The sequence below is a fragment of the Haliotis rubra genome, unplaced genomic scaffold, assembly GCF_003918875.1.
Source record: "Haliotis rubra isolate DU_JTF1 unplaced genomic scaffold, ASM391887v1 Scf5, whole genome shotgun sequence".
NCBI lineage: Eukaryota > Metazoa > Mollusca > Gastropoda > Lepetellida > Haliotidae > Haliotis > Haliotis rubra.
Genome location: NW_025767190.1, coordinates 2,218,255 through 2,243,812, shown reverse-complemented (window position 1 = coordinate 2,243,812; position 25,558 = coordinate 2,218,255). Strand labels below are relative to the sequence as shown.

At 41.6% G+C, this 25,558-nt stretch overlaps 1 protein-coding gene across 1 annotated transcript; it reads right to left on the bottom strand.

Annotated features, from left to right (window-relative positions):
* Nucleotides 1-8,855: 8,855 nt before the first annotated feature.
* LOC124291808 (collagen alpha-5(IV) chain-like) lies at nucleotides 8,856-25,157 on the bottom strand. Its single transcript, XM_046728882.1, has 16 exons — nucleotides 25,058-25,157; nucleotides 24,783-24,827; nucleotides 24,600-24,662; nucleotides 24,131-24,175; nucleotides 23,815-23,847; nucleotides 20,780-20,893; nucleotides 20,213-20,231; nucleotides 19,338-19,387; nucleotides 18,777-19,158; nucleotides 17,954-18,223; nucleotides 17,062-17,484; nucleotides 15,971-16,429; nucleotides 15,234-15,446; nucleotides 14,683-14,829; nucleotides 10,277-10,563; nucleotides 8,856-9,749 (listed from the first exon to the last, which is right to left on the bottom strand). Exons 1-16 carry the CDS (start codon nucleotides 25,139-25,141, stop codon nucleotides 9,495-9,497), a joined length of 2,889 nt encoding a protein of 962 aa, XP_046584838.1. The 5' UTR covers nucleotides 25,142-25,157; the 3' UTR covers nucleotides 8,856-9,494.
* Between the last annotated feature and the right edge of the window lie 401 nt (nucleotides 25,158-25,558).

The window sequence follows — 25,558 nt, the reverse complement described above, 5'->3', positions numbered from 1 at the left end:
TTTGCTGCAGAGTTTTCCGGAACGAATGGATCGAATGCTTTCCTCCAACTTCAGACCCAGTTATCTGGAAATTGGAGAGCGGGCGTTGCAAAGAATGCCGTTTTCATAGTCGATAGCGTTACGGACGACCCTGTTGCAACGTCGGCTTCAGCTGCGATTGTGAAGGACAGCGGAATTAACGTCATAACGGTGGGCTTCAGTAACGCTGTGTCCCCGTCGGAGATGGCAGCTGTAGCCAGCAGCCCTAACCAGGTCCTGTACGTGTCCAGTGACGATCAGCTGTCCAGCCTTGTTCCATCAATCAAAGATTTCCTGCAGAGGTTGGTATATCTTAGTATAACTGAGTCAAGTGTGTGATTCGCGCAATGCACCTCGTTTAAAGGATCGAGTGACCACGAGTGTTTGTTGTCTAACACAGCACTCGTTAATATTCAAGCTAGGTGACAGTAGTATGTAGATAATCCAATCTGGACCTGGATCGTGGATCCAGTGACACCACGAACATAGATCTACACTGTTCATTTTCATTGATTATATTACAGTTCGATTAAACTAAATATAAGGCACAGGCATTACATTTATCATATATATATCAATAATATGGACCATTTTGCACCATACAACAATACAATACTGGCTGATGGCATGTGTTCATATTGACCACCCGGGCCAAAAATCATATATCAGCCGTATTGTCCGGCTACTAAACTGGTACGGAATGAATACACGCAAACGCCCGAAACTTCAATAGACGGCGCCTAGTGTATTTTAGAGTTACGTCCCTTGATGTATATGACAAAAAGCCATTCGGCCCCCGGGCTGATATGGTAGTCTCGAGCTTATATGACTGGCGAAAGGGAAACTGTCAGATCATAACCTCTTATTACCATGTCAAAATGTCATCTGATTCATAGAGTAAAACATCCCCATCATACCTCAGTAATAATTAGTTTGGACTACATTAAATAATATGGTGAAACATATTGTGTTTTTTCCAGAGTGAGCAACTGACGTATATGGTCCGATGTGTAAAACATCAGTCGTCGCATTTCATGCCAAACTTTACCACAAGACATCCACCGACGAAATAGAGTTAAGGATCATGAATATATTTGTGGATAGATTTTGTAAAGAAGACAGAGCAGACAATTCCACAAACATATCCCTCTTAAGACTGAGATTTTGAGAGTTCCGGATGCGGACATGGTTTAAAGAATACCAGCGGGACTCCAATATATTACAAACGATGCCTGGTCACGTGTACTAACATATTAACAGGTGATACGATTCATTTTGGTTTCGTGGACAACATGGTGTACGCTTAGCAACATACGTTCATTTTCATCAATGTGTTATTTATTGAAATAAATTCATCCAATGTGCAATTCTCGTGAGGTTATGTCGTGATCCCGCCCTTGCTGACTGGAGTTGGGGTAATAAAGGCTGATCACAGCGGTGTGTCTTATCGGCAACATGTATCAGATGCACGTACTCTGTCTTTGATTATCTCCGTGCATGTTATAGGAATCAGCAGCATGTCCGTCCGTCTCTTCGTATATTGTCATTTCTTTGTCCGGATCCTATCTTTAAAACTAACAGGTATTTTACCAAGGGACCAGGCTGTACCCTGTGCTTTTTGCCATTAAGGGAGTTTTAGAACTTACGTTGTTTCGTTTTTCGTGAAACAAGTTTGACTTTGTTCATAGTGGTGCGTTTGTTCTGACCATATCCCTATAACTGTAACTGATGGTCTTTCATAAAACATTGAACACACAAGAACGGGTTGTCAGCTGGTGCCGATTGCTTTTTAGGTACTTTCAGGACTCTGACTTTGTCAAAATTCTCAAAATCTACCAGTTTTCTTCAGTACGCACACACTCGTGCTTCTATAGTTCTGGGGCTCCTTTCACGAAGCAACCTTTAGTAAGGTTAACCTTAACTCCCATTCTTTAACATTGCACTAAGGTGTAAGGCACCCAGGGTCTCCTTTCACGAAGCAACCTTTAGTAAGGTTAACCTTAACTCCCATTCTTTAACATTGCACTAAGGTGTAAGGCACCCAGGGTCTCCTTTCACGAAGCAACCTTTACTAAGGTTAACCTTAACTCCCATTCTTTAACATTGCACTAAGTTTACCTTAGTGACTTACACCTTAGTGCAATGTTAAAGAATGGGAGTTAAGGTTAACCTTAGTAAAGGTTGCTTCGTGAAAGGAGCCCCTGGGTGCCGTTGTACGAAACAACCTTAGTGCTAAGGTGACGGTAACTCCCATACCTTATCATAGACTTACGACAGTCTTAGCGTTAAGGTTGTTTTGTACAACGGCACCCAGGACAACATTTCAAATATCTGTTTCACCTCATTGGTGTCTTTATATGGTATCATATTTTCACATCACATTTTCACCATTATTCATATTTATGTAACAGATTACAGCGTATTGTACAAGTGTATTTTGACGTACAAAATACAAAATTTCCCATCCCAGTTCCATGTCATTGTTTTGATAGCTCAATTGCAGCTCTTGTATATAGACAGGCAGATTAGGATTAGTCTCATCAAGCTGGACAGATCACTCTTGCAGGACTGGATGTAACAATCACGGATTTGTTCTTTCAAATTTGTTGGGGACTGAGGGATTTGTCATAATAATCTTAGGACTCGTTTGCTTCAATACATGTTATCTTTTACTTCAAAATGCATCTGGGCAAATACCAATGGATCTACTACACTCGATCCAGCCTGATTCAATGTGTAACTATTATTTTCCAAAAAGGCTTGTTCTATTCCGAAATCTTTCTAAATGTCTTGTATGCATAGATGACCTTACCGCTACGATCTACATTGTTCACGCTGTTGGTGTTCTGTGTATTATTCAATAAATTTATGCAATGCCTATTGTTCAATAATTTGGTGCAAAGCCTATTGATAAGAAATTGTGTACTGTTAAAACAAATGGTGCATTGGATATTGTTCAGTAAGTTGGTGCACTGCGTGTTGTTCAATGTATTGATGCCTTGCATATTGTTCAGTATAGTAGCACATTGTATATTGTTCAATACATCGGTGCATTGCCTGTTGTTCAATGTATTGAGGCATTGCACTCTGTCCAATATTTTGGTGCCATGAAGATAGTCTAATTCAATTCAATATTGAGCGCGTTGCAAATTCCTGAATAAATTTGTACCTTACATATTGTTCAACGTCTTGATACGTTACATATTCTTTAATATATTAGCTTTGCACGTGATTTTGAATATTTTTATCGGTCATCAGAAAAGGATCAGCTTTGAAAAGTAATTGCCAGAGATCTAACGCCCCAACACACCCAAAACATTGCTTGTGGACCATACAGTTCCTCCGTCCGCGTGGGTAGAGGGTCAGTCTCGAAATTGTACAGTTCAGTGACGGCTGTCATGCCCCTCTGGGTCCCTAGTGTTGATGATTTATGCTCAATGCCCACAGTAAAACCCAAGCTCCTGCCTTAATGCAGTATTTGTGGTTATGACGAGCGTCTAAGGGATACTTCCGTGCTCGCATCTATGGAAAATGTTTGGATGAGACATTTCGGTAACAAGCTGACATCCTTTCCAGCTTATCTGTATCATTTTGCGCATGTTTCGGAATTTCAGCTCGGGTTAGCAAAGTTAAAACAGGTTCCCAAGAATGACTCTAACTTTCAGGTGTATCGATTGCCTGAGATCGTTCAGTAAACATCAAATAGCCAATTCCTTTCCCTCAATATACAGATAAACTAGAACTAAAGATAAAAACAAAGGACACCAGTGAGACCGGCGTATTTGTTTCATACTTAGACATTATATACAGCACTCTCCACAAGACTGTCATCATCCTTCCAATATTCACCGTTAAGTTCCCTAATGTTGAGCAAAATTCAAACGGAGCCAGCATTTGGTGTGTATCTTTAGTACAATCGGACCATGAAGTTGTTTCTAAGTCAATCTAAGATTTCAGAAAGGGTCATACGATGTTAATTGCAACAGTAAAGCATTTTGGTAATTTGATGGTGGGGAATATTTCCAAATTTTTAACGCATGACATTGACAATTGACCTGCCTTTGCCTACACTGTCTAATACAGCGCTTAAAGAAAAGGGGCAATAACTCCGCTATGCCTAACACTGAGTCACTAGGTGAGAATTTGCTGTGAATAAGGATAATATATTGTTTAGATGTTTTGTGCAAGAGGAACTAAACTATTCCAAAACAAATATCCACATTATAACAAATATCCACATTATAACCAGATACGTTTTGGTAGTATCACAAATTATAAGCAGTGATGAAATCGTACTATGAGAAAGGAAGTAACTATATATTCCGATATTCTCCAGCTTGTGTACGTGTATCATGACTGATGTTGCATCATTATTAACAGTGACCTAGCATTACCTTCAAATGTAATGAAATAACAAAATCTTTACACTAATTTATTTTACGTTTACAGGGATTGGGATAGAGAACTTTGACAATGGGCCATTTTCCGGATTATTAGCCATTTTCTGAATTTAGAATGGGCCATTGCCCTTGTATCAATAGTAAAATTAGAAATGAATTTTAATGGGCAATTTTTTATTCTAATGTGCAAAATGGCCCATGGCCCCTGCCTTTCCCAATCCCTGCGTTTAAGTGCAGCCTGATTATTTATGACATTAAAGTTTCCAATAAATATCCGAAATTGGCAGTTATAAAATCTATTTAAGAACGCGGCTGATGGCGATTTCGTCATGTGTAAACCATTCTCGATGGTCGTAATTTTCATAGTTCATTTTCAGCAATTACACCTTGCCAACAGTGTCAAGGGGCTAAATCAAGAAACGGGAAATTAGGAAAACATGGTATAACAGGGGCTTAAGACAAACATTTCACTACGAAATTTGGGGACATCAACTGCGAAACAATTTAGCGAGGACACCAGCCTAACCATATTTTATCCATATATGTTCTTGTGAACCTCTGCAGCTTAGCATTATGTCTCCAGTTTGAGACATATGGTTCTGACCGAAATATGACACACTATGTTACCTTGTTTCATTATGTTGCTGTGTGTACATCTGACAACGCGCTTCGTAACGCGGTGACGAGCTTCTGACAGGCCGCGCAGACTCCAAACAACGCGTCTCTGAAGCCAGGGTTATAAGAGTAGCTTCCCTTTGACAAAGGGCGGTTACTCTGATGGATGGTGGGCTGATGGAATACCGCAAAAGAAAAATAACACATGCAGGCTGAAACATCACGTTTTATGTAATTAAGAAGTTTTATTTTTACTTGCGCAAGGCCGTTAAATTTCAAGTTTCTGACTTGTTATATGAGGCGCAAAACACTACTGACTCACTCACTACAGCATTCAAGCGTCTGGTAACTACATCACCATCACCAAACGGAGCTAAATGGTAACGGGTGATCCTATTGTGAAAACGCTGGTTCCATGCCTGGATATATATCCAACGCTTTCTATTTTGAATTTATATGTATATGATACATGGTGGAAGAATTCACAAAAACACGAGGTGTGTACAGAACATTATTTTATTCAAATTAAATATTTTAGTAAAATTGTCAATATTACTGGCACCAACAAAAGGCTCAATGAGATCAGGCCACGGGTGCGATAAATACTGGTGTTACATCAAGGCACACACCTATTAACACATCACGTGCTCGTTGTCTGTTAAGCAACATTTATAATGTAAAATCTTAGCGAAGAAAGTGGTTTTTCTATCAGTAAAATAGCAAAGGTGACATTTTCTCTCAACTTCTAATTCGACCAACAAAATAAGACTTTACAAGTAACGTCGTATGTGCTAGCTATTGTGTTCTTTATCACTTATCTCAGTGTCCTGAGAATGGAAGTAGTTTCCTATTTCACTCGAGTATTTGGCAGCTTGACTCCTGAGAGTTTCTAGGACTTCAGTCCTGCCCCACAACGAAGCACATGTGATACGTGTGGTCTCACCATAGGCAACTGAGTTTGTTCAAAATTGCCGCTGTTCACTCAGCAGAAAATGGGTACCCGGTGGGATAAATCATGTGTCTATAACCTTCTAGCGCCTAGCAGGCAGCATGGGTTATCCAGAGTGATAATGTTGTGCTGTGTTGAGCATACCTGGTGTGGAGTTTGGCGCTATATAAACGGACACATTATTATTACTAGTAGTAGACTAAGTATAAATCTCTATATTTTGCAAAACGCCATCAGCGACACCAGGAAGTAGTTTCAAACTCTAAGAACCCCCTGCCCATCGGTGTTATCGTGAGAAAATATAATACATGGAAATGAATATTGTCATAGCTGGTAATATGCTGTAAATAATATCAGTAAGGCTAGATAATCACAATCAGTCATGGATATTTTAAGTAACTGTTCTTACAAAAACAACAATCGATTAGTTACACCTGTCACATGAAGGTCATGCACACTGACGTCACCCATCCTCGAGTATCCGTTCTATCGTCTGAGAATAACTGACAGGCCACCGAAATAACGGTTTACTTGGGATCCTGAACACCAATTCCATCAGAGACAGTAGCGTATGAAATCAAATGGGCTAATGAAAATCAAGGGCAGGTAACTTGACTAGTGGGGCCGCGAGAACCACTTGAATGCAGAGAGGGCTGATTGTTTACCGAAATGAGAGCCCTGGATATCGAGGATAAGTACCCGGAGACATATACTACTCAAAACAAGTTTAGAACCCTCCGATGGCATGACAGATAAGTATAGCAGAGTTACAGATAACCTTTTAGGTCATTGAGTTATGTACTCGCTTGTGTTCATCTCAACTGGGTATCCTAATTTTCTTTTGAGGAACCAAATAAAATGTACCCACCTCACTCAACCTCAGTGGGCATTTTGCCATTTTCCATTAATTATAAAAATGTAATAAAGTTTAAATGTTATTTATATTGGATCTGTAATATGAGAAACGATAAGAAAGACTGCAAGTTGCCAAGTTCATGTGTTGAAATAGAACCTCTGAATATACCTCAGTTATTTTATCTATGCACCAGTACGTAAGCTATGATTCGACATTTTTGTGTGTACGCACGTAAGATCAAATGTATTGAGTATTTACAAAAAGTCAAGCGTACTTGTTCGCAATAGACTTGATAAGAATTGAGTTTTCACATATATATTTGCGTAATTTACGCTGATACAAAGCTTATCTGTACCTCTGCAGTATAGTAATTTGAGAGAAAAGATTAATTGTCTTTAGTATTTTATTCCGTTCAACAAACCACTATGCTTTCATATCAGCTCCCTCAGGATGAGGATGAGTTTATTTCTGTAAAGGGGCCAGAGGCCCATTATACAAGCACATAAAGGTTTGCAGAGTGATAGAAGCGCCATACAATAATAAAATATGACAAGCTCCTTTAGTCTTGATGAACAATAACAAAACATACAACTACCCATTGTTTATTTCGCGTTTGATTAACCATTACCATGTTTTCATAGTGTACATAAAACGTTATACACAAAGTATTATGGCTATAGCGAGTAGACACGGGCACTAAACCCTCTTTTGTGTAACATATATTAGTCACGATTCATAAACCTAGATACAAGTCGTGAATGTCAGTCAACCTCGTGTATATACACACAAAATAATATTAATAAATATACACATCATAACCATAAAACAGGTGACAATACATCCAGTCAGCTCATCAGCGTTAAAAAGTATGTCAATTCGTAATGGCATATCGCCAACACCTCCATCTACTGTCCATTCCAGACAGAGTGCAGAGTTGCGGCCCTTGGCAACATATGAACGTAGGTTCCGATCTACGTTCGTCAGGATTATGTCACTTGATTTGTTAGCATCATACCGGTGGTCATGTTTTACATCAAAGTGGTAATCATCTGAGAAGTATAACACTTCGGGTTTCCTCACACATGAGGCTGACACGCCGCCATGTAACTGGGATATTGTTCAAATCCACGACCAACCCAACTCAGTCACGCTTTCACTATATGAAAGGAGATGGCACAATGCCTCTTTACGTTTTCTTCAAGGGATGGTGCATGCATGACAGACATTTGCACTATAGATACTTCAGTTTCCGTGATATTCATCTCATGAAAAAAACACGTCACTTTTGTATACATATAACAAGTTGGTTCCAAACAACGTATTATGCTTGATTCAGTAACAAATAAAATGCTACAGTAGCGTGTTTAAATATGAGAACCTTTAAGAAGAATTAATGGACACAAATTCTCAATTTGTAATAACAACTGTAATAACAGAAAAGAAGATTGTTCCCTTCCAAGCTTATAGCTTTCAATGTTTGGGCGGTGTCAGCCCGATCTGTCGACAAATGAAAAATAGGATGTTCCTAACCGTCGACAAAACAAAAAACCCGGAGTGTCGACATCGGGTGGTCAACTTACCGTGACGGTGTTAATTAATGAAAGAGAATGTTTGCTTAGTGGTTTGCAAGTGGCTATGGTGGCTACAGCTATGCTCGTATCATGAGTAAATAAATTAAGTTGATTAAAGAGAATGTCTTTTTAACAATTTGCAAGAGAATTAAGGTTGCAAAAACAGACTTTTATTTTACGTTATGCGAGTGGAAGGATTACCATTTTGGAGTTTAACATGCAACAACATCCGGAAAGAAACAGAGAGCTTACAAATTATTTTGTGATATTGGGAGTAGGATTATCGAAATGCTATACAAATATGTTATATTGTGTGACATATGATACATGCATGATACATGCATGTTGTTATATTGACTGAATAATTATATTGTCTACTATATATATCACACTCTGTTTTAATTGGTTTGTTAATTTCGAGAACACTGGGAGTGAAGTCACTCATGTAGAACATCACCTACCTTTTCCCGGACTGTCGACAAGTAATTTGGACAGATTATTTCTTGTTGTCGACAGTCCGGGCATAATCCCATGGTCTTCACGACTGATCACGATGAAGATACAACTCAGTGTTCATACAGCCTTTACGGGTTATGCCATGTACAGGGTACTGTAAGTATTGTGAGAAGACTGCACACATCCCGACATATATCTTTGGTTTTGTAGTAGCCGTCGGGGAGAATGCCTGTTAGTAATCCTTCAATGGTAAATTACAGTAGTCAACGATCATGTTACTATGTGGAGGTGAGATAAACACAGTGCGATTCATAGTTATTTTACAAATATATCTTTGTTTCTGACAAACAGAACAAGCGTCTGCCGTTACCATATGCCACCGAAGAGAAAATAAAGAACATTTTCATATTAATGGAACAAGGAATCTTCTGTTGAAAACAACTTACAAATATTCGGTAACAGAGCTTATCATCAAAACCCTCATCGTCCTGTCCATCAAACCGACATACCTGACTTTTTGTCAACACAAGTCCATTCACATTCTCCATTCATTGACCATTACCCCCTCTTTATTTGTCCCTGACAACAACCATGTGGCTTCAAACCTTAGCCTGAGGTCCGATTGATTCTCAAACGGGAACAGTCAGCATACAAACTTTACATCGACTGATACGAGAGAGATGTTGTCCGGCTTTTAGCGTCTCCTGAGAGGGGTTGAAGTTATTACTGTCCGGTACTGTAGCCAGCCAGAAGCTAAACTTGTCGGAGAAGTAGTGGCACTGCCCTGAGCTTGTGCATTCTATAAATGGGTTTGTTGAAAAAGACTCCAAACAGCTTCCCGGACTTGCTAGAGGCTGTCCTCCACTCATTGATCCAACGGCATGCTGTAGGAACAAAAAATGTAAATATACTCATGGAAACCAGTATCGCTCATGTTAGTGAGTGTGAGTAAGATTTGTTTTAGCAATATTCCAGCAATATCACGGCTGGGGACACTAGAAATGGGCTTCAGACATTGTACCCATGTGGGAAATCGAACCCGAGTCTTCGGCGTGACGAGCGAACGCTTTAACCACTAGGCTACTCCACCGCCCCTGCTCATGTTAGTACTATAGTGAAGATCTTTGAGCAACATTCAAGCAAGGTTACTATTCCTATACGAACATGGACCAGATAGACCAGTGATTTAAGTAAAGCAACGCGCATTGAGCCAGGTTACACACAGCAACCGCCAGGTCCTCATTCACGAGCAGGTTCGAATCCCACCCAAACCACGGATTAATCCCTGGGATGTCAATGTCATGCAAGATCTCGAAATGGTAAAGCCTATACGGCTTCAAATAACAACTCACTCACACATGTATTGTGTCAAGAGAATGATAGCAAATGTACCGCGGAAAAACCGTCTTACCATGACAAAGCTGTACCCCGTCCACAGCTCCACCCAGTCCTGCGGACATTCGGGATTCTGTGTCGTCTGACTGTGAACAGCAATGACTGGCGCGGGAGCTTGGCAAACTGTACACCGACTGATATACGTCAACATTGCAGCACCCTCTACCGGCATCATGGGGATTACCTCCCTTGTGGACAGCCAGTAGCTTGTGGCGGTGCGACTGGCGTAGTTGCAGACGTTGTGGATATTGCAAAAGAGGATTGGCATGGGGCTGAATCGGCTGACACAAGAACCACCCAGGCCTGCAAACAACAGATCAAAGTTTATTTATGTAAGAGCAAGGAGTCTATGAGAGGTCAGACCGTCCAAGGAGGTCCAAGCGCCTCAAACCGAAACATGAGTCTCATTAACCTTTTCAGACAATGACTTACTTTTCAGCCGGTCCGAATTTTCTCGTGTGAAAGTGAAAAGAGACACCACGAACAACTATGGTTACACTGAATTCCAATCACTTGTTTCATAAGAAAATGGTATTTACAAGTTAATTTTAATTATAAACTTTAACAACATCGTATTTCTATATGTTATGGCGAGGTGTAGGCGGCATGTCGTTAAAGGAGAATGCGAACGAAAACAAAACTTTTGATATGTTGTAAAGGATCAAGTCACAACATTGATTACACAACAGTCTCGTTTCCTGCTGACTGGGTTCCGTCATATTGCGCAACTTAGTACAATAACCAGTCCAGAATTTTGAGACCAATTCATTTAACTATCTACATAAATATTAATCAGTATCATTTGATACATCTAAGCACTTGTATATTGCAACATTACGCCCCTTATAATCCTTGCAAACATGTCGTACAGTATGCTTTGTCGTACAGCGAGCACTGACAAACAGAAGCCTGGAAATCGTGGAAATCTCAAAACGAGGTTGTGCCGCTAGAAAAGTTTGGCGGTCTGGTACGGACTTGCTATAATATCAATCACATTGTGCGTTACAGAACGACACTGAACAAGCGCACAATACACATAACAGGTGTAACCAGTGAGCCTGATGCATTGTGAATCATTTTACGACCTCATCAAACTGGGGCAGTCTGAGACGTCTTAGTTAAGGTCAGGCTAGCTACACCTCGCCATAAAATATAGAAATACGATGTTATTAAAGTTTAAAATTGAAATTCAGTTGTAAATACCATTTTCTTATGAAACAAGGAATTTGAATTCAGTGTAACCATAGTTGTTTGTGATGTCTATTTTCACTTTCACACGAGAAAATTCAGATCGGCTGAAAAGGAGGTCATTGTCTAAATAGGTTAATGAGACTCATGTTCCGGTTTGTTCTATAAGTCACCTTCCGTGATTAAAACTGAGCAAAATGTTTGCAGAAAAGCAATAAAAACACAAAAAACGTACTCTTATTTCCGCCTATTACGGAAACACCCGACAGTTAATGAGCAGAGGGGTCACGTGACATGACGTCATATGTGCCTGTTGCTGATGGCTTCCTCTTTGATTTTACCTCACAACTTAACAGTGTCCATGGATTCTGAAGCAGTAAAAGATGTTCCTGATGTCATTTCTGAAATGGATGTTAGACCGTATCAATACGATCCGACTTTACATCTTGCAAGACAGTCTTCGAGTGAAGATGAAGAAGAAGAATCAAGCAAAACGGAGGCACCGCTTGAGGTCAAAATACATTTAAAAATAGACCATATCACTTAACAAGAATACTATTTGTCAGCAAAATGTGAAACAGTTCCAATCAGCAAACCCATGCACCCCTTTACATATATGACCAGTCCCTAAGAATTGGGTTTTTTAAAATGTGATTGCAGTTCCTTTTGTGTCAAATGGGTGACTGTAGGGTGTCTGGAATTTAAAAACAAAATAATTATGCTTCATACGGGAGAAAATAGAAATTATCTGCTACAAAAATTACACTGGAATTATTTTGTTGAAAAAAATTAGAATCCTAGTTCTCATTAATAACGTATCAAGTCCCCATACAAGATCCCAGCCTGGTCGATCAGAGATGAAATTCGTGACGCAGATAAGTTATTCCCCGAAAGCTGGCGAATCATAAAATACTAGTCAGGACAATGTATGTTTCCCCAGTGTTTGGTTATGGAAATAGTTATGGTACTCGGCTATAGCCTTAGAATGACATCTTGTCAGCCAATGAGAATACAGTACAACTTTCACGGCACACACTACTGACAAATAGCCCGTCTGATGCCGACGTAATTGGACAAAATGGAAAACAATGAAAGCAACAAGTACTTTACCAATCGCCGTTGTATTCGGCAATGTTTCAGGCAGACTGCAGCATTTAGGGCTCCAAACCGAAAAGAACGTTAAAGCGAAACATTTTCAAGCTCATGTGAAATCTCTTACTGATTTTGATACTATATATCTCATGGGTACCAGTCGAACTGCCCCAGCTACAAAATGCCCCAGCAAATTTAATCATTCATTCTAATTTGGTTAAAATTTATTTAAAATGATTAAATATATGCCGTAACGTAAATGCATAGTTTTTGTCAACTTTGATATTATGCTCTTCAAATAAAAGGTATTAGGAAGTAATATTTCTGATAAATGTTCCATTAGTAAACTCATATCTATGTATATACTTTTATACGAAGAACATAATATCAAAATTGACAAAACTATGCATTTATGGCCTAAATTTAATCATTTTAAATAAACTGGGGCATTTTGACTACCCCCTGGGGCAATTTGACCAAAACTTCAGGGCACTTTGACTAAGTTTGCTGGGGAATTTTGTAGCGGGGGCAATTCGACTGGCAGTCGGATTAATCTAATTTATGTTAAAAATACCACTGACAGTCAGTTGAAACAGGGAATGATGGAGTACAAATGAATCTCGTGGGTACTTCTTCCTTCTTCAGCCTAGTTTTGGTATTTTCATACCCCATGTGTGCATGTCTCTTTCATATGCGTCCGACTCGGAATGATCGGAGCATTTCCCCTGCCTAAATCTGTCTCTTTACTTGGAAAACGGAAGAAATGGTGGCTCTTTCCATTTATCGATGATTCCGTGCATCCCCAGGCAACGGAATACACCATCGTACCATGTACAAAACGACAGAAATAACACGATTTGTATTACTGTAGCGCTTGTTCTTTGGCAATATGGCGGACGCTTGTCACATATGACGTCACGAGCGGAAAGGTCACGTGAGTTCCAGCGGAATATGCATAATGGCCGAAGCTCAGATAACAGAAACTGTTTTCGCGATAAAAACATAATAAACCATATTTTTGATATAAACATTGGGGTACATGTTTCTGATGACTTTATCTTTCACTCAGCAAATTATTGCAATTGTCTAGTATTCTCCTTTAACTGAGACGTCACAGACTGCGCCTGTTCGATGAGGTCGTAAAATGATTCACAATTCATCTGGCTCACTGGTTACACCAGTTATGTATTCTTTGCGCTTATTCAGTGTAGTTTTGGAACGCACAATGTGATTGATATAATATCAAGTCCGTACCAGACCGCCAAACTTTTCTAGCGGCACAACCTCGTTTTGAGATTTCCAGGATTTCCAGATTTCCGTCAGAGCATGTTGTACGACAGAGCACGCTGCACAACGCATTTGCAAGGATTAGAAGGAGCGTAGTATTGTAATATACAAGTGCTTAGATGTATCAAATAATACCGATTAATATGTATGTATCCAGTTGAATGAACTGGTCTCAAAGTTCTGGACTGGTTATTGTACGAAGTTGCCCATTAGGACGGGACCCAGTCAGCAGGAAACGAGACTGTTGTGTAATCAATGTTTTGACTTGGTGCTGAACTATTTCCTTGCAATTGAATTCCTGCTTCAAATGTCATTAGTATGAATAAACGGGGGTCTTGGTGACCGTTAGTCTGCCATCTCGAACCTATCTGAGTAACCCAACAAATATTTAAAACGTAAATTAATTTATAGTAATAGCAAGTTAGAATTTCAATTTTTTTAACCCTGATGGCCTTCCCCCAAAATACATAAAAATATAATAGTCACTAAATTCATTGTTCAAGAATTCAAGAATCTTGTAATGACCGCTTCCACACTTGTAGCAATGTTGCCGGAAGTGCAACGAAGGAGGCATGAGCTGGGAAGGAGCTTGATATGGTGACCTTCCAAACATATACTCACCAGGAAGGTTCACCTTCAAGACTTATAACCCCAATCCAGACTTTAGGGGTTTCACTGTGTATCGACAATCAGATTGTGTGAAATATACTCATGCCAATAATGGTTGTCACCCCCCTCCCCACCCCAACAAACACCCACACACACCTCACACCCCCACCCCTTCTCCAATTAAAAAAATTGAAGGGGGTGACAACCATTATTGGCATGAGCATATATGAGACCAATGCCGCCTACCCAGATCTTGAGAATGAGCCCGCCCCTCGTCCTCTGTGTGAAGGATGCTGTACCCAGTCCATAGTGAGGGGTGTCGGGTCACACAGGCTGGGATGACCTGGCCCTGGCTGTGACGGACGTAGATGTAGGCGGAGGGGCCGGGGAAACCTGGTAATTACAGGTGGATACAGAGCTTTATATCTTAGTTGAGAAGGTGTTTGAAACACAGCTTGAAATATAACAAATACGTCACTTTGTGGATAGAAACAATGACATTTCGATGCTAAGCACCTCAGGATTCATGTTATATTCCAGTCTGGCAACGAAATAATGTAAACCTTAAGTCGAATTTTTAAAGTTTATTTGATTATTTTTGTTTAAATTCCACTGTGATCAGTGTTTTTCTTATTGAGGACTAAACAATCAGTTTAATTGTCAAATTATGAATGGCATGAAAACTGTAGGAATCCCATAGGGATAGTTACAAAAACCGAGTTCGACAACACAACTCGACAACGTCCTCCTCGGATTCCAAAGAGACTTAAAGTACAAACGTGATAGATCCTTCCTACCTGGTGTTCCTCTCAGGCCTGGCAGCCCTTCTCCCTGCTCCCCCTTGGATCCTGGGAGGCCGGGAATTCCAACGCCTGCCTCACCCTTCTCTCCCTGTTCTCCTAAACCCGCTGGTCCTGGGGGTCCTCGTGGTCCGACCTCACCCATAATTCCAGGGTCACCCCTCTCCCCACGAGGGCCGGGCATGCCCATCCCTACCATGCCTTTGTCACCTGTATTACACAGCACCATACATTATGGGACAATCAGGACATTGAATAGATACATAGTATACATACAACGTATCTTTAACTGAAACGATTTACATTTTAATGTTGTTGTACAGCTATAAAATAATAATTTGCAAGAAAAGTATAATCCTCATTCATTTGAACACGTCGCTATATGGCTGAAATAATGCCGATGCGACGTAAAACTCAACTCAACATGTGAACACTTTCATAATTAATCACTTCTAAAAAAGTTCGATATAATTAAAGTCGAAGTATCAATTCACCAGGTTCTGAAATTTATAGTTATGCATAAATAGAAAACAGCGTTCAAATGACGACCGCAAAGTAATGTTATATTACGTATATATCATATAGTACTCAAAAGAAGGAGAAAACCTGATTCTTTCATCTTTTTACACTTAACCTGTCATCATTTGGTAGAAACACTTCTGTATTGTGAAAGAATCGAATGTACTTTAACTCCTATAAGTGTAGAATATATTAAGTAAATAAAATGAATCTACCTTTGAAGCCCCTCATTCCAAAGCCAGGCTCCCCCCGCTCTCCTTTCTGTCCGTCATCACCAGGCAGCCCCTGGAGGCCTGGCAGCCCAGTCTGACCCACGGGACCTGGCTCCCCCGGCTCCCCCTGCAAACCCTGGGCGTCATCTCCGGGCTCCCCCTTGTCTCCTTTCGGTCCCTCCACACCATACCCCTGTTCCCCCGGCATTCCCATCTCCCCTGGATAGCCCCGGGGTCCTGGTTCCCCTGCCTCACCCTTCTCCCCATCCAACCCCGGGGCCCCCGGCTCGCCGTTAAGTCCATTAGGGCCGGGAGGGCCATCCTGTCCATCCAGACCATATAGACCCGGTAATCCCTGCAGACCTTGTTCCCCCTTCACGCCAGGGTCCCCTGGCGGTCCCTGGGGACCGTCTGGACCAGGGTAACCCCTCTCTCCGTCCAGCCCAGGTAAGCCACTTTCACCTGGAGACATATTACCAGTACCATTTAATTCAGAATAAAGTAAAGGTAAGATATATGGATGAAATTCAATTTAGTTACAATGCTGATAATCCTTATTATCCTTACTTAATACTCCAACTTCTATATATAGCTCTGAAAGAAGTAATTAAAAATTGACTTTCATATTCTTTGTATTTATGGAGGTATGCACTCGTATCTCCATAAACGCAACAAAACATCAAAGTCAATTCTTAGAGAGAAGTCATGAACAAGAACAACTTCGTAGTCTCCTTAATATCATTAACACACAAACAGGTAGTCATGAAGTGACATCGTTCAGAGCAATAGTGCAACACAAGCCACGCCCAGTCTATAAATTGCCAGTCGCGTATCAGAAGTCGCAGTGCTGGCCGTGGCGTATTTGTTTCAGATTATGGGACGTAAGTCACTTTTAACATCACTTCAGCTATCATTGATCAACCAGATGCCAATTTATACCGTCTTCGTTAATCTGCTTGTATAGACAAGGTACCTAAGACCATTCAGCCATTCAGCTCAAGAATTCACTAAAATACAACACACGTGTCTAGAGCCTGTCGAGGTTAACATTGTCATATGTACATACACCTAACCGTTCAGTGTTATTTACTGACCTTTCAGCCCTGGTGCACTGTCCGATGCTGATGTCCCCGGTTCTCCGTCCCTCCCTGGTTCTCCGGGCAGACCTCTAGCTCCTTTGGTCCCCTTCATACCAGGGGTTCCCTCCGCCCCGTCCCTGCCGTTTAGACCTTCGCCAGCGTCTCCCTTATCCCCCTTGATCCCATTGGTGGATACACCAGACTCCCCTTTTTCTCCCCTCTCCCCTGGAGCGCCCGGTTCCCCAGGGTAGCCCTCCCTACCTGGCGTCCCCTTGCTCCCCTTGATTCCATTGAGACCGTCTAGCCCGGGGAGACCTTGACCTTGCAGGCCTTGAGGACCAGGCCGTCCCGGGGGTCCGGCAATTCCGCTCCCCCCTTTCTCCCCCGGGAACCCCATCTCCCCTGTCAACCCTGGGGACCCAGGTGTGCCCTTCGACCCTGAAAAAAGCCAATATGTTTTGTCTTAAAACTGCCTTAACTTATGAATAATACAAAACAAGTATGTTCATTTGTTTTAGCTGCCTAGATTGAACATGTTGGTCCCATGCCATGAATCGTTGCTATGAAATTCTATAAACAAAACCAAATACAGACATAAAGGCTTAAGCCAAATCATATCTCAGTCATACAGACACGTGTCTTTCCCTGACAAGCGGAAGTGATTTGCTAGGTAATATAGACAGGCGCGAATGCGCTCGAATCGAAGCAAGACTCCACGTCAGCAGTGACAGCATTGACGGGAATTCATGACCGGGCAATATTGGAAAATTCTGTTCGACACAATCTGCAGCTGGCAACTGCTGTCTATAGACTTTGCTCGATATGTGTAGTCGTCAAAGTAGCGATCTTGGACGTATGATGACAACAAGAAGGGAGATAACTCTTCATTGAGCCAGATTATACCTACCTTTCATACCCCAAAGTCCTTCACCAGGAGTTCCGGGTGCTCCTGGAAGTCCATCCTCACCATCCAGTCCGGGTAGCCCGTCCCTCCCAGGCTCGCCACTCACCCCCGGAACTCCTCTGAGCCCTGGTTCACCCTTTGTTCCCTGCCCTGGTTCTCCCTTCTGACCAGGGGGTCCCATTGGTCCTACTTCAGGTCCCCCCGGTGGCCCGCTTTCGCCCTTTTCACCAACAGGCCCCCGTTTCCCGGAGTCGCCCTTCCGACCACGCTTGCCTAGTATAGATATAACACACTGGTTTAAAATGGAACGCTCAGAGGATACGTTTGCAGATCTTTTCGAGTTTGTAGCGAAACAGGCAACGGAATTTGTTTAATGAAACCATGATGCATGATTCCTTTTGAGTAGTTTTGGAGGTTCAGTTTCGGTCATATATATATTAATATCGATTGTTTGTTGGTTAACGTCGCTGTATTCCAACTATATATGGGGGTTTTGAGCCAGACAAACAACTGACTGACATCATGCGCAGCGACCTACACATTGGGATACGATGACACCAAGTCAGAGAGCCTGACCCCCTGATCTGTTAGCAGCCTCTCAAGATAAGCTTGGATTGCTAAAGACCAGTCGAAGCCCGGAACCTCTCGGGGATTCGCGGGGAACCTTTTTAGCATATTATAGGCAATTCAGTCAATAATAAGATAAAACACGTTACATCAAAGACTAGGAAGAGAGTTAATCTAAACATGTAACATTTCTGTTATTGCCTTAACCATACATACCAGAACCGGCGTCAACTGTTAGCAACTAATATCTGTATGTTACCTGACGGACCAATAGTTCCATGATAGCCCTTTTCGCCTTTAACTGACCGCCCTGGTAGCCCGGGGAGCCCTGGTTTGCCTGGGAGTCCAGGTAGTGTCGTCCCCGGGAGACAATCTCGACCCGAGCGTCCTGGCATACCAACCATCCCCTCTTCTCCCTTCGATCCTTTACAGCCAGGGGACCCGATCCCAGGGCTGCCTCTGGAACCCTTTATTCCGGGGGCTCCGTCACGTCCTGGAGGGCCAATTGGCCCCCTAATTCCCTGGGGTCCTAATAGGCCCTTAAAACAGCCTGACCTCTCTGGTGTCCCGGGTATACCTGGAGGGCCAGGAGGACCAGGGAGGCCGTCTTTCCCTTCGTACCCACGAGGTCCGGGAAGACCCTGTGGAACAGGATGGAAGGAACCACTGATTGAAGAATGGAACATGGTCGGTTGATTTAAAGAAAAGTACATGTACATCTATTTAGCCGTTATAAACAGTAACGGGATCCCATGTAAGTGGGTCCATTATTAATGATACCTCTATTTGCGGGTACATATATAACTTGAGGTTTACCTACTCTGGAACCGTTAACTGCTGGGCAGCGGAACCCTGGGCATCCGTAAGGCCCTGTAAAATAGATGTCCATATTCTAAGACGTACGCCGGTAGTAACGCTAACATGACTTCTCGTAACGTCGTGCCTTCAGTTGCTGGAACGTTGGTAGTGAGTGAGTGAGGTTTAGGAATGGTCCAGCAATACACCAAGACTGGCTTTGTACCATTGTGTGAAATCGAACCCGGGTCTTCGGCGTGATGAGTGAACGCTTTAGCCACTAGGCTATCCCACAGCCCCACACGTTGGTAGCGTGTATAGTGTTAGTACCATCGGCAAAAGGTAGGAATAGGATATCACAGTTTGTTTCAAGTATCTTGAATTTAAATATCACCTTAATCGTTTGAAAACTCAGATGTAACGTTATATTAATTAGCAGACAAAGATTACTCACATAAACAATGCCACGGTTAAACGTCAAAACTGACCTTGGCATCATGTCACAGTTTTTCTTTAGCCTCAACTGACTGCACCAATAAACTCACCAGAAGCCACTGAGCGACAAAGCAGTTATTTCCCTTGCTCAGGGTCTGTTTCTTTGTCTGTCTCGAGTATACACATACATCCATAATGATTTTAACAAGGCTTGCAGGTCGGTAAATGAAGATAAGATCGAACTCTGGTCGTTTTGAAAAGGCAACATGAGAATTGGACATTTGATTTTGTACGACATAGGACGTAGCATTTTTAGTGAACATAATATAAGGTACCAAAGGGACACTACTCCTTGACCTCGGTAATTTACTTCATTCGACTGTATGTCAATCTATCTAAATATAGTTTTAAGTAGCCAGTGGGGTGTTTGTGTACGCACATGCACCCTTCACCAGAGTTTCTCACCTCTCAACCCACGCTCTCCCTGTAACAGACAAAACGGATGTGATTACATTACTATTTTACAAGCGCTGCACTTACATCGGCACTCACAGTGAAATAGCTCATTGGCATTAATAACAGGATAGGAGAAATATATATCATTGGGAAGTGGTTGGTAACAAGTTGCTTAGTTGATTATATTTACTTTGATATTTCAATTGGAGAAGTCAAAATGAAATATATTCAAATATTTCCAAATCAAGGGCAACAAACAACAATTACAAGATGGCGTAAATGGAATGAACTCCAGCTCCAACTGATTTGTGTGGTTACTTCTTCCTGATATCCAGGAATCTGCGCCGCTCTTAGCAATATTCAAGCAATATTATGGGAGGGTACCAAGAAATGGCCTTCACGAGTGTTCTAATACATTCAATATAACGAAATCCAAGCTAGTGTTGATACATCGAAAATATACAGGTAAATATTATATTGTCCAATCATGTCACTTGTGTTTTCATATCAAATACTATGACAAAACATATTTGACGAGATATTTGACAGCAAAGTTGTCTGAGATCTGTGTCTTACTTTTTCCCCTTTCAGGCCTTTGGCAATCCTGGTAATCCTATTGAAGCGAGCGGGTGCCCCGTCTGTGGTGTAGTTCCCTGGTAGGCCGGGCAGGCCTGGGAATCCGGGATTACCCTGCAATTTAATAATCCGTTAGGCGACTGTCCGTATATGTCCCGGAGACTGTCCGTATAGCCAGCCGTATCGGTTTTGAGCACGGGCGTTACGACCAGTTTCCAACACATCTAAAAGGGGATATTTTACTCTGCTTCACAGACACGTCTGATATCTGATTTGAGAGCGTCGTGCCCTTTTGAACAATATTCCAGTGTTTTATAATTTAAGGCATTTTTGATTACAGCTTATTCGTAGATCAGACGAATGTAGAAAAAAACAGGCCTCCCGAAGAGGAGATTGTTGCGGATTTAAACTGCCTGAGTTAAAAAATAATTCACCCATACTACCCTGCTTAAAAAATATGGACAGTATTTATATCTCGATTCGAACACGCAGAAAACAAGATTTGTATTTGTACCTCTCAAAGCTTCTGTTTTATTGTTTAATCTCAACATCATAACTATTTGTCAAGACGACACGTAAATTATTGAGTCTGGACCAGATACACCAGTGGTTGATAGTCTGAGCATCGACCTACAACGTCAGAGCTATGATGACACTAAACAAGCATTGTCACTAAGGTGACATAACCCCCTGCCGCAAATTATCAAATCAAACTTATAAAGTAATGAAAGTTTAAGTTAAATGTCAACAAAAACATGACCAGTCAACCTCTCTTGATATCTTGCTCTTTAGTTGTTCAAACACAGACATATTTTCAAGACTGACTTTGACCTTGACATGAATGTCATAGTGCATGAAATATGCAAAAATAGTACTAAACAAATTGCTTATTGAAAAACATTCAAGGGAAGTCTTGAAAGTCTATGAAGAAAATCCAGTGAACCGTTCTTGAAATATCTTGCTGACAATTGGGTTAACATGCTGAAATCTTCAAAGTGTCATGGTGACCCTGAAAATTATGTGAAGGTCACTAAAATTGACTGGGCCCTGGGCCTTCCCTAGATGAAGCTTGGTGTCAAATATGTAGAAACTCCGGTGAATGGTTCTTGAGGTTCTTCGCTGACAAGCATAACATGCAGGTTAATATGCTGAAATCTTCTCTATGACCTTGAAAGTTACGTGAAGGTCACCAAAATTGACTGGGCCCTGCGCCTTCCCTAGATAAAGTTTGGTATTGAATATAAGAAAATCCAGTGAACGGTTCTTGAGATAGCTTAACATGCAGGTTTACATGCTGAAATCTTCAAAGTGTTTCTATGACCTTGAAAATTACGTGAAGGTCACCAGGTAAAACGTTAAAGTCCCCGTGTGACCTTGAAATGAAGGTCAAGGTCACCAAACCTGACTTGGCCCTTTCTTATACTGTGATGAACCTAGGTACCAAATATGAAAAGAATCTAGAGAACAGTTCTTAAGATATTCCAATTCGTACGTATGTACGGAGCCTAATACTATATCCCATGCTTCGCGCTAAACGCGCGGTGAGGGATAATTAACCACAGTTATCGGAATATCCCCGTTGCCTCCCCCTCTATGGAAATCTCTAGTGAGGGACATATGTACTCATGTATGAGTGAGGGTAAGGTATAGGATAACGTTATTTAGTATACAAAGACTACTTCAGAAGTACTACATATTGGAGACAGTCGACTCTGTGGTCAGGAGTCATAGGTGTACGTTTGACTGATAAGATATATACACAGTCAAAACACAGGTGTGTCGAAGTTAAATATTTCGAGTTATCCGAGGTTCAACACAACCGCGCAGTGATCAGTAAATATGGAATAAGCAGAGACCAAGCTTTTACTTCGACACAACCTAACCACAGGTCGACCTTACCCTCACTAAACTAAAAAAGTCCGAAACAAATTATTTGGTGTTCTAGCAGGAATACAACCAGTTGCGTTCCAAGTATGACACCCATAGATCCGTTTTCACAGACGGATCCAAGGATGAGGGCCAAATTGCCAGTGCTACAGTCATTGGATCCAAGACTGTCTCCTCTAGGATCCCCGACAACAGTTCCATTTTCACTGCCGAGGCCAAAGCTATCTTCTCAGCTTTGACCTACATAAAACAGCAAAATCATTCCAAAAACTTCATCGTTTTTACAGATTCATTATCTTGCCTTCAAGCACTTCAAAATGTTACTTCAAGTCACCCAATCATTCTGGACATTTTAGAACTTTACAACGACCTTTCTACTGGCCAATGTGACATCGTCCTCTGCTGGTTGCCGGGTCACGTCGGCATAGCAGGTAACACAAAAGCCGATGCTGCAGCTAAAGCAGCTCTTGACAAGCCCTTATCTCCACTGCTGATCCCATACGGTGATTTCAAACCCACCATCAAAAGCTATACTCGGGACCTCATGCAAAAGAGGTGGGACACTCAAGTAGGAAGAAATAAACTGTATGAACTGAAGCCAACAATTGGTTATACCTACATGGGCTGTCAGTCAATTTACGACGATGTCGTATTGACCACAGTCAGTTTACACATGACTATCTGCTGAAAACGGATGGGGATGGACCCCCATGTGTGTCTCTTGCGATGAGGTTTTCACCATCAAGCAAATTCTGCTTGACTTTGTGGACTTATCGTCTGCAAGGGACTCACACTATGATGAACAAATCTGAAAGCTCTGTTCTCCCGCGTGAGCTCTCATCTGATAGTGGACAACCTGAGGGAAGTTGATCTGTATCATATATTGTAACTGTGTAATGTGACTAACAAATTGCCTGCCTTTAAATTTAGTGCTATGCCTTTTTCTGTCTTTAAATGACAATGTAATGAATATATGTTTTTGAAACAAAACGCGCTTTTTGACTCCGTGCTTACAAATTGTAAGTTACAATGTTTATTAATGCAGACTTGTGCTCGTCACTATATGGCTGAAATAATGCCGATGTGACGTAAAGCCCAACACAACTCAACTCACTAAGTTCTATACAACTGTAGAAACCTAGACGTACCGGTACACCTTTACCTGGAGGACCTGGAGGACCCTGTAATAAGAAAAAAGTGAATGTAACACCCGGTTCTGTAAATCTTATGCGAAAAACCCGTTGTACTAACTAATCCCTTCTGTTCATATTCATTGTGTTACTGTTAACCTCTGGTCCAGATCAAAATATATACAAGCATATAATATCCGCTAAACATCTTGATTGATACTTCCATAATGATATGCGAACTTTAGCAATACTAGTATTACAGTTAAAAAAACAATATGGCTACTCAAAGTATAAAGCCGGCGGAAAAAGCCGAGTTGACCCGACAGCCTCTCACCATCGGTCCCGGAACACCAGGTGACCCCGGCTCTCCACTGACTCCCTGAAAGACAAATATCATCATTACAACGTCGGATCTGACCTTCAGGGCAATTTCCTCTGGCTATCTCACCCGACCTATGGCAATGTGGGTTGTATATCCCACAAGTGGAATCAGTAAGCAGTCTCCATGTACAACACGTGGTGCCTACACGACGGTGTACAAATATAGCCTTGTCTTATCCCCCCGACATACATGTAGTGATAAGGGTGTTGTACACGTAACATGAAACACAGTTGTAATAGCTGATTGTGATATGTGGGACTTAAAGTAAAGCAATTTGACTGTTGATATCAAAGTAATGCAATCCAATATATGACTTATATTTACTGAGTATCCTGACGTTGACAAAACTATTGAGGAACGTAGATTCGATGCATGAATCTGTGTGTTGAGTCGATATATGAAATAGACACGTGCTACTCACGTGCAAGCCGTCACAGCCAGGAAGCCCGCGCATGCCATCTTCTCCAGGGGGACCAGTTTCTCCCTAAAATATAATTATAATGTTAGAAACTTTATTTGCGTTCCAACAATGATGAAACACGTATTAAACAAATCCTCTACCAACATGCATGGGTCTGCTGACTACTGACTACTGACTACTTACCGTTTTACCATCCTTGCCTGGCATCCCGGGTACTCCCACTGGGCCCTGGAACAAGCCAGTCGTACATTCGACTCAACGTCCTTGTTAGAAGCATCATCAACATCATCATCAATTATCATCATCACCATCATCGTTAGTTGTATGTTATCACTGTCATCACTAATACGATAACCTCATATATTTGATTATGTTCATGGCACAAAATAAGTGAAAGAGGACAGTTCATTTACTCACATTACAGTCCAGTCCAATGATGTTACAGTCTCTGTACTCACTCTGAAACCACGTGGTCCCATGACGCCATCAAAACCAGACATTCCTTTGCCCCCCTTAGGTCCATGCGGTCCCACGTCTCCCATCGGCCCGGGGTGGCCCATCGGGCCTCTTCCACCTGATCGACCCTTTTGTAAGAAAATATGATTATTACAAGATTGATCTACCTTTCCCTCCACCGGCACCGGTTACAAAGTAAATATTACCTATAATATGAAAAGAGCAAGTTTGATCAATCACAGGTTACCTTAATGACAAACACAACGAAGCTCAGAAATACTAGGTTTCTGACACTGACCTTCACTCACGGACGATAACTCACCGGTTGTCCTGTAGTCCCCGGAACTCCAGGCATGCCCCGACTGCCCTACAATAAGTGCAGAATTTATGTTTCATCAGTCACTGCAATCATGGGCACATGTACACATCCACAAGCCGGTACTGACGGCTGCCTTACGATAAAGTCTAAATTGAACAGCCTACAGATTCACCAGACGGTTTCA

What these genes read in the sequence shown, in the direction of transcription:
- LOC124291808 (XM_046728882.1), bottom strand. Translation starts at nt 25,141, where the DNA reads ATGGGAGACGTGGGACCGCATGGACCTAAGGGGGGCAAAGGAATGTCT. An exon ending in CTGGCTGTGACGGCTTGCAC is followed by an intron (nt 24,176 to 24,599) that starts GTGAGTAGCACG and finishes TTTGTCTTTCAG; the next exon opens with GGAGTCAGTGGAGAGCCGGG. An exon ending in TGGAACTATTGGTCCGTCAG is followed by an intron (nt 18,224 to 18,776) that starts GTAACATACAGA and finishes TATCTATACTAG; the next exon opens with GCAAGCGTGGTCGGAAGGGC.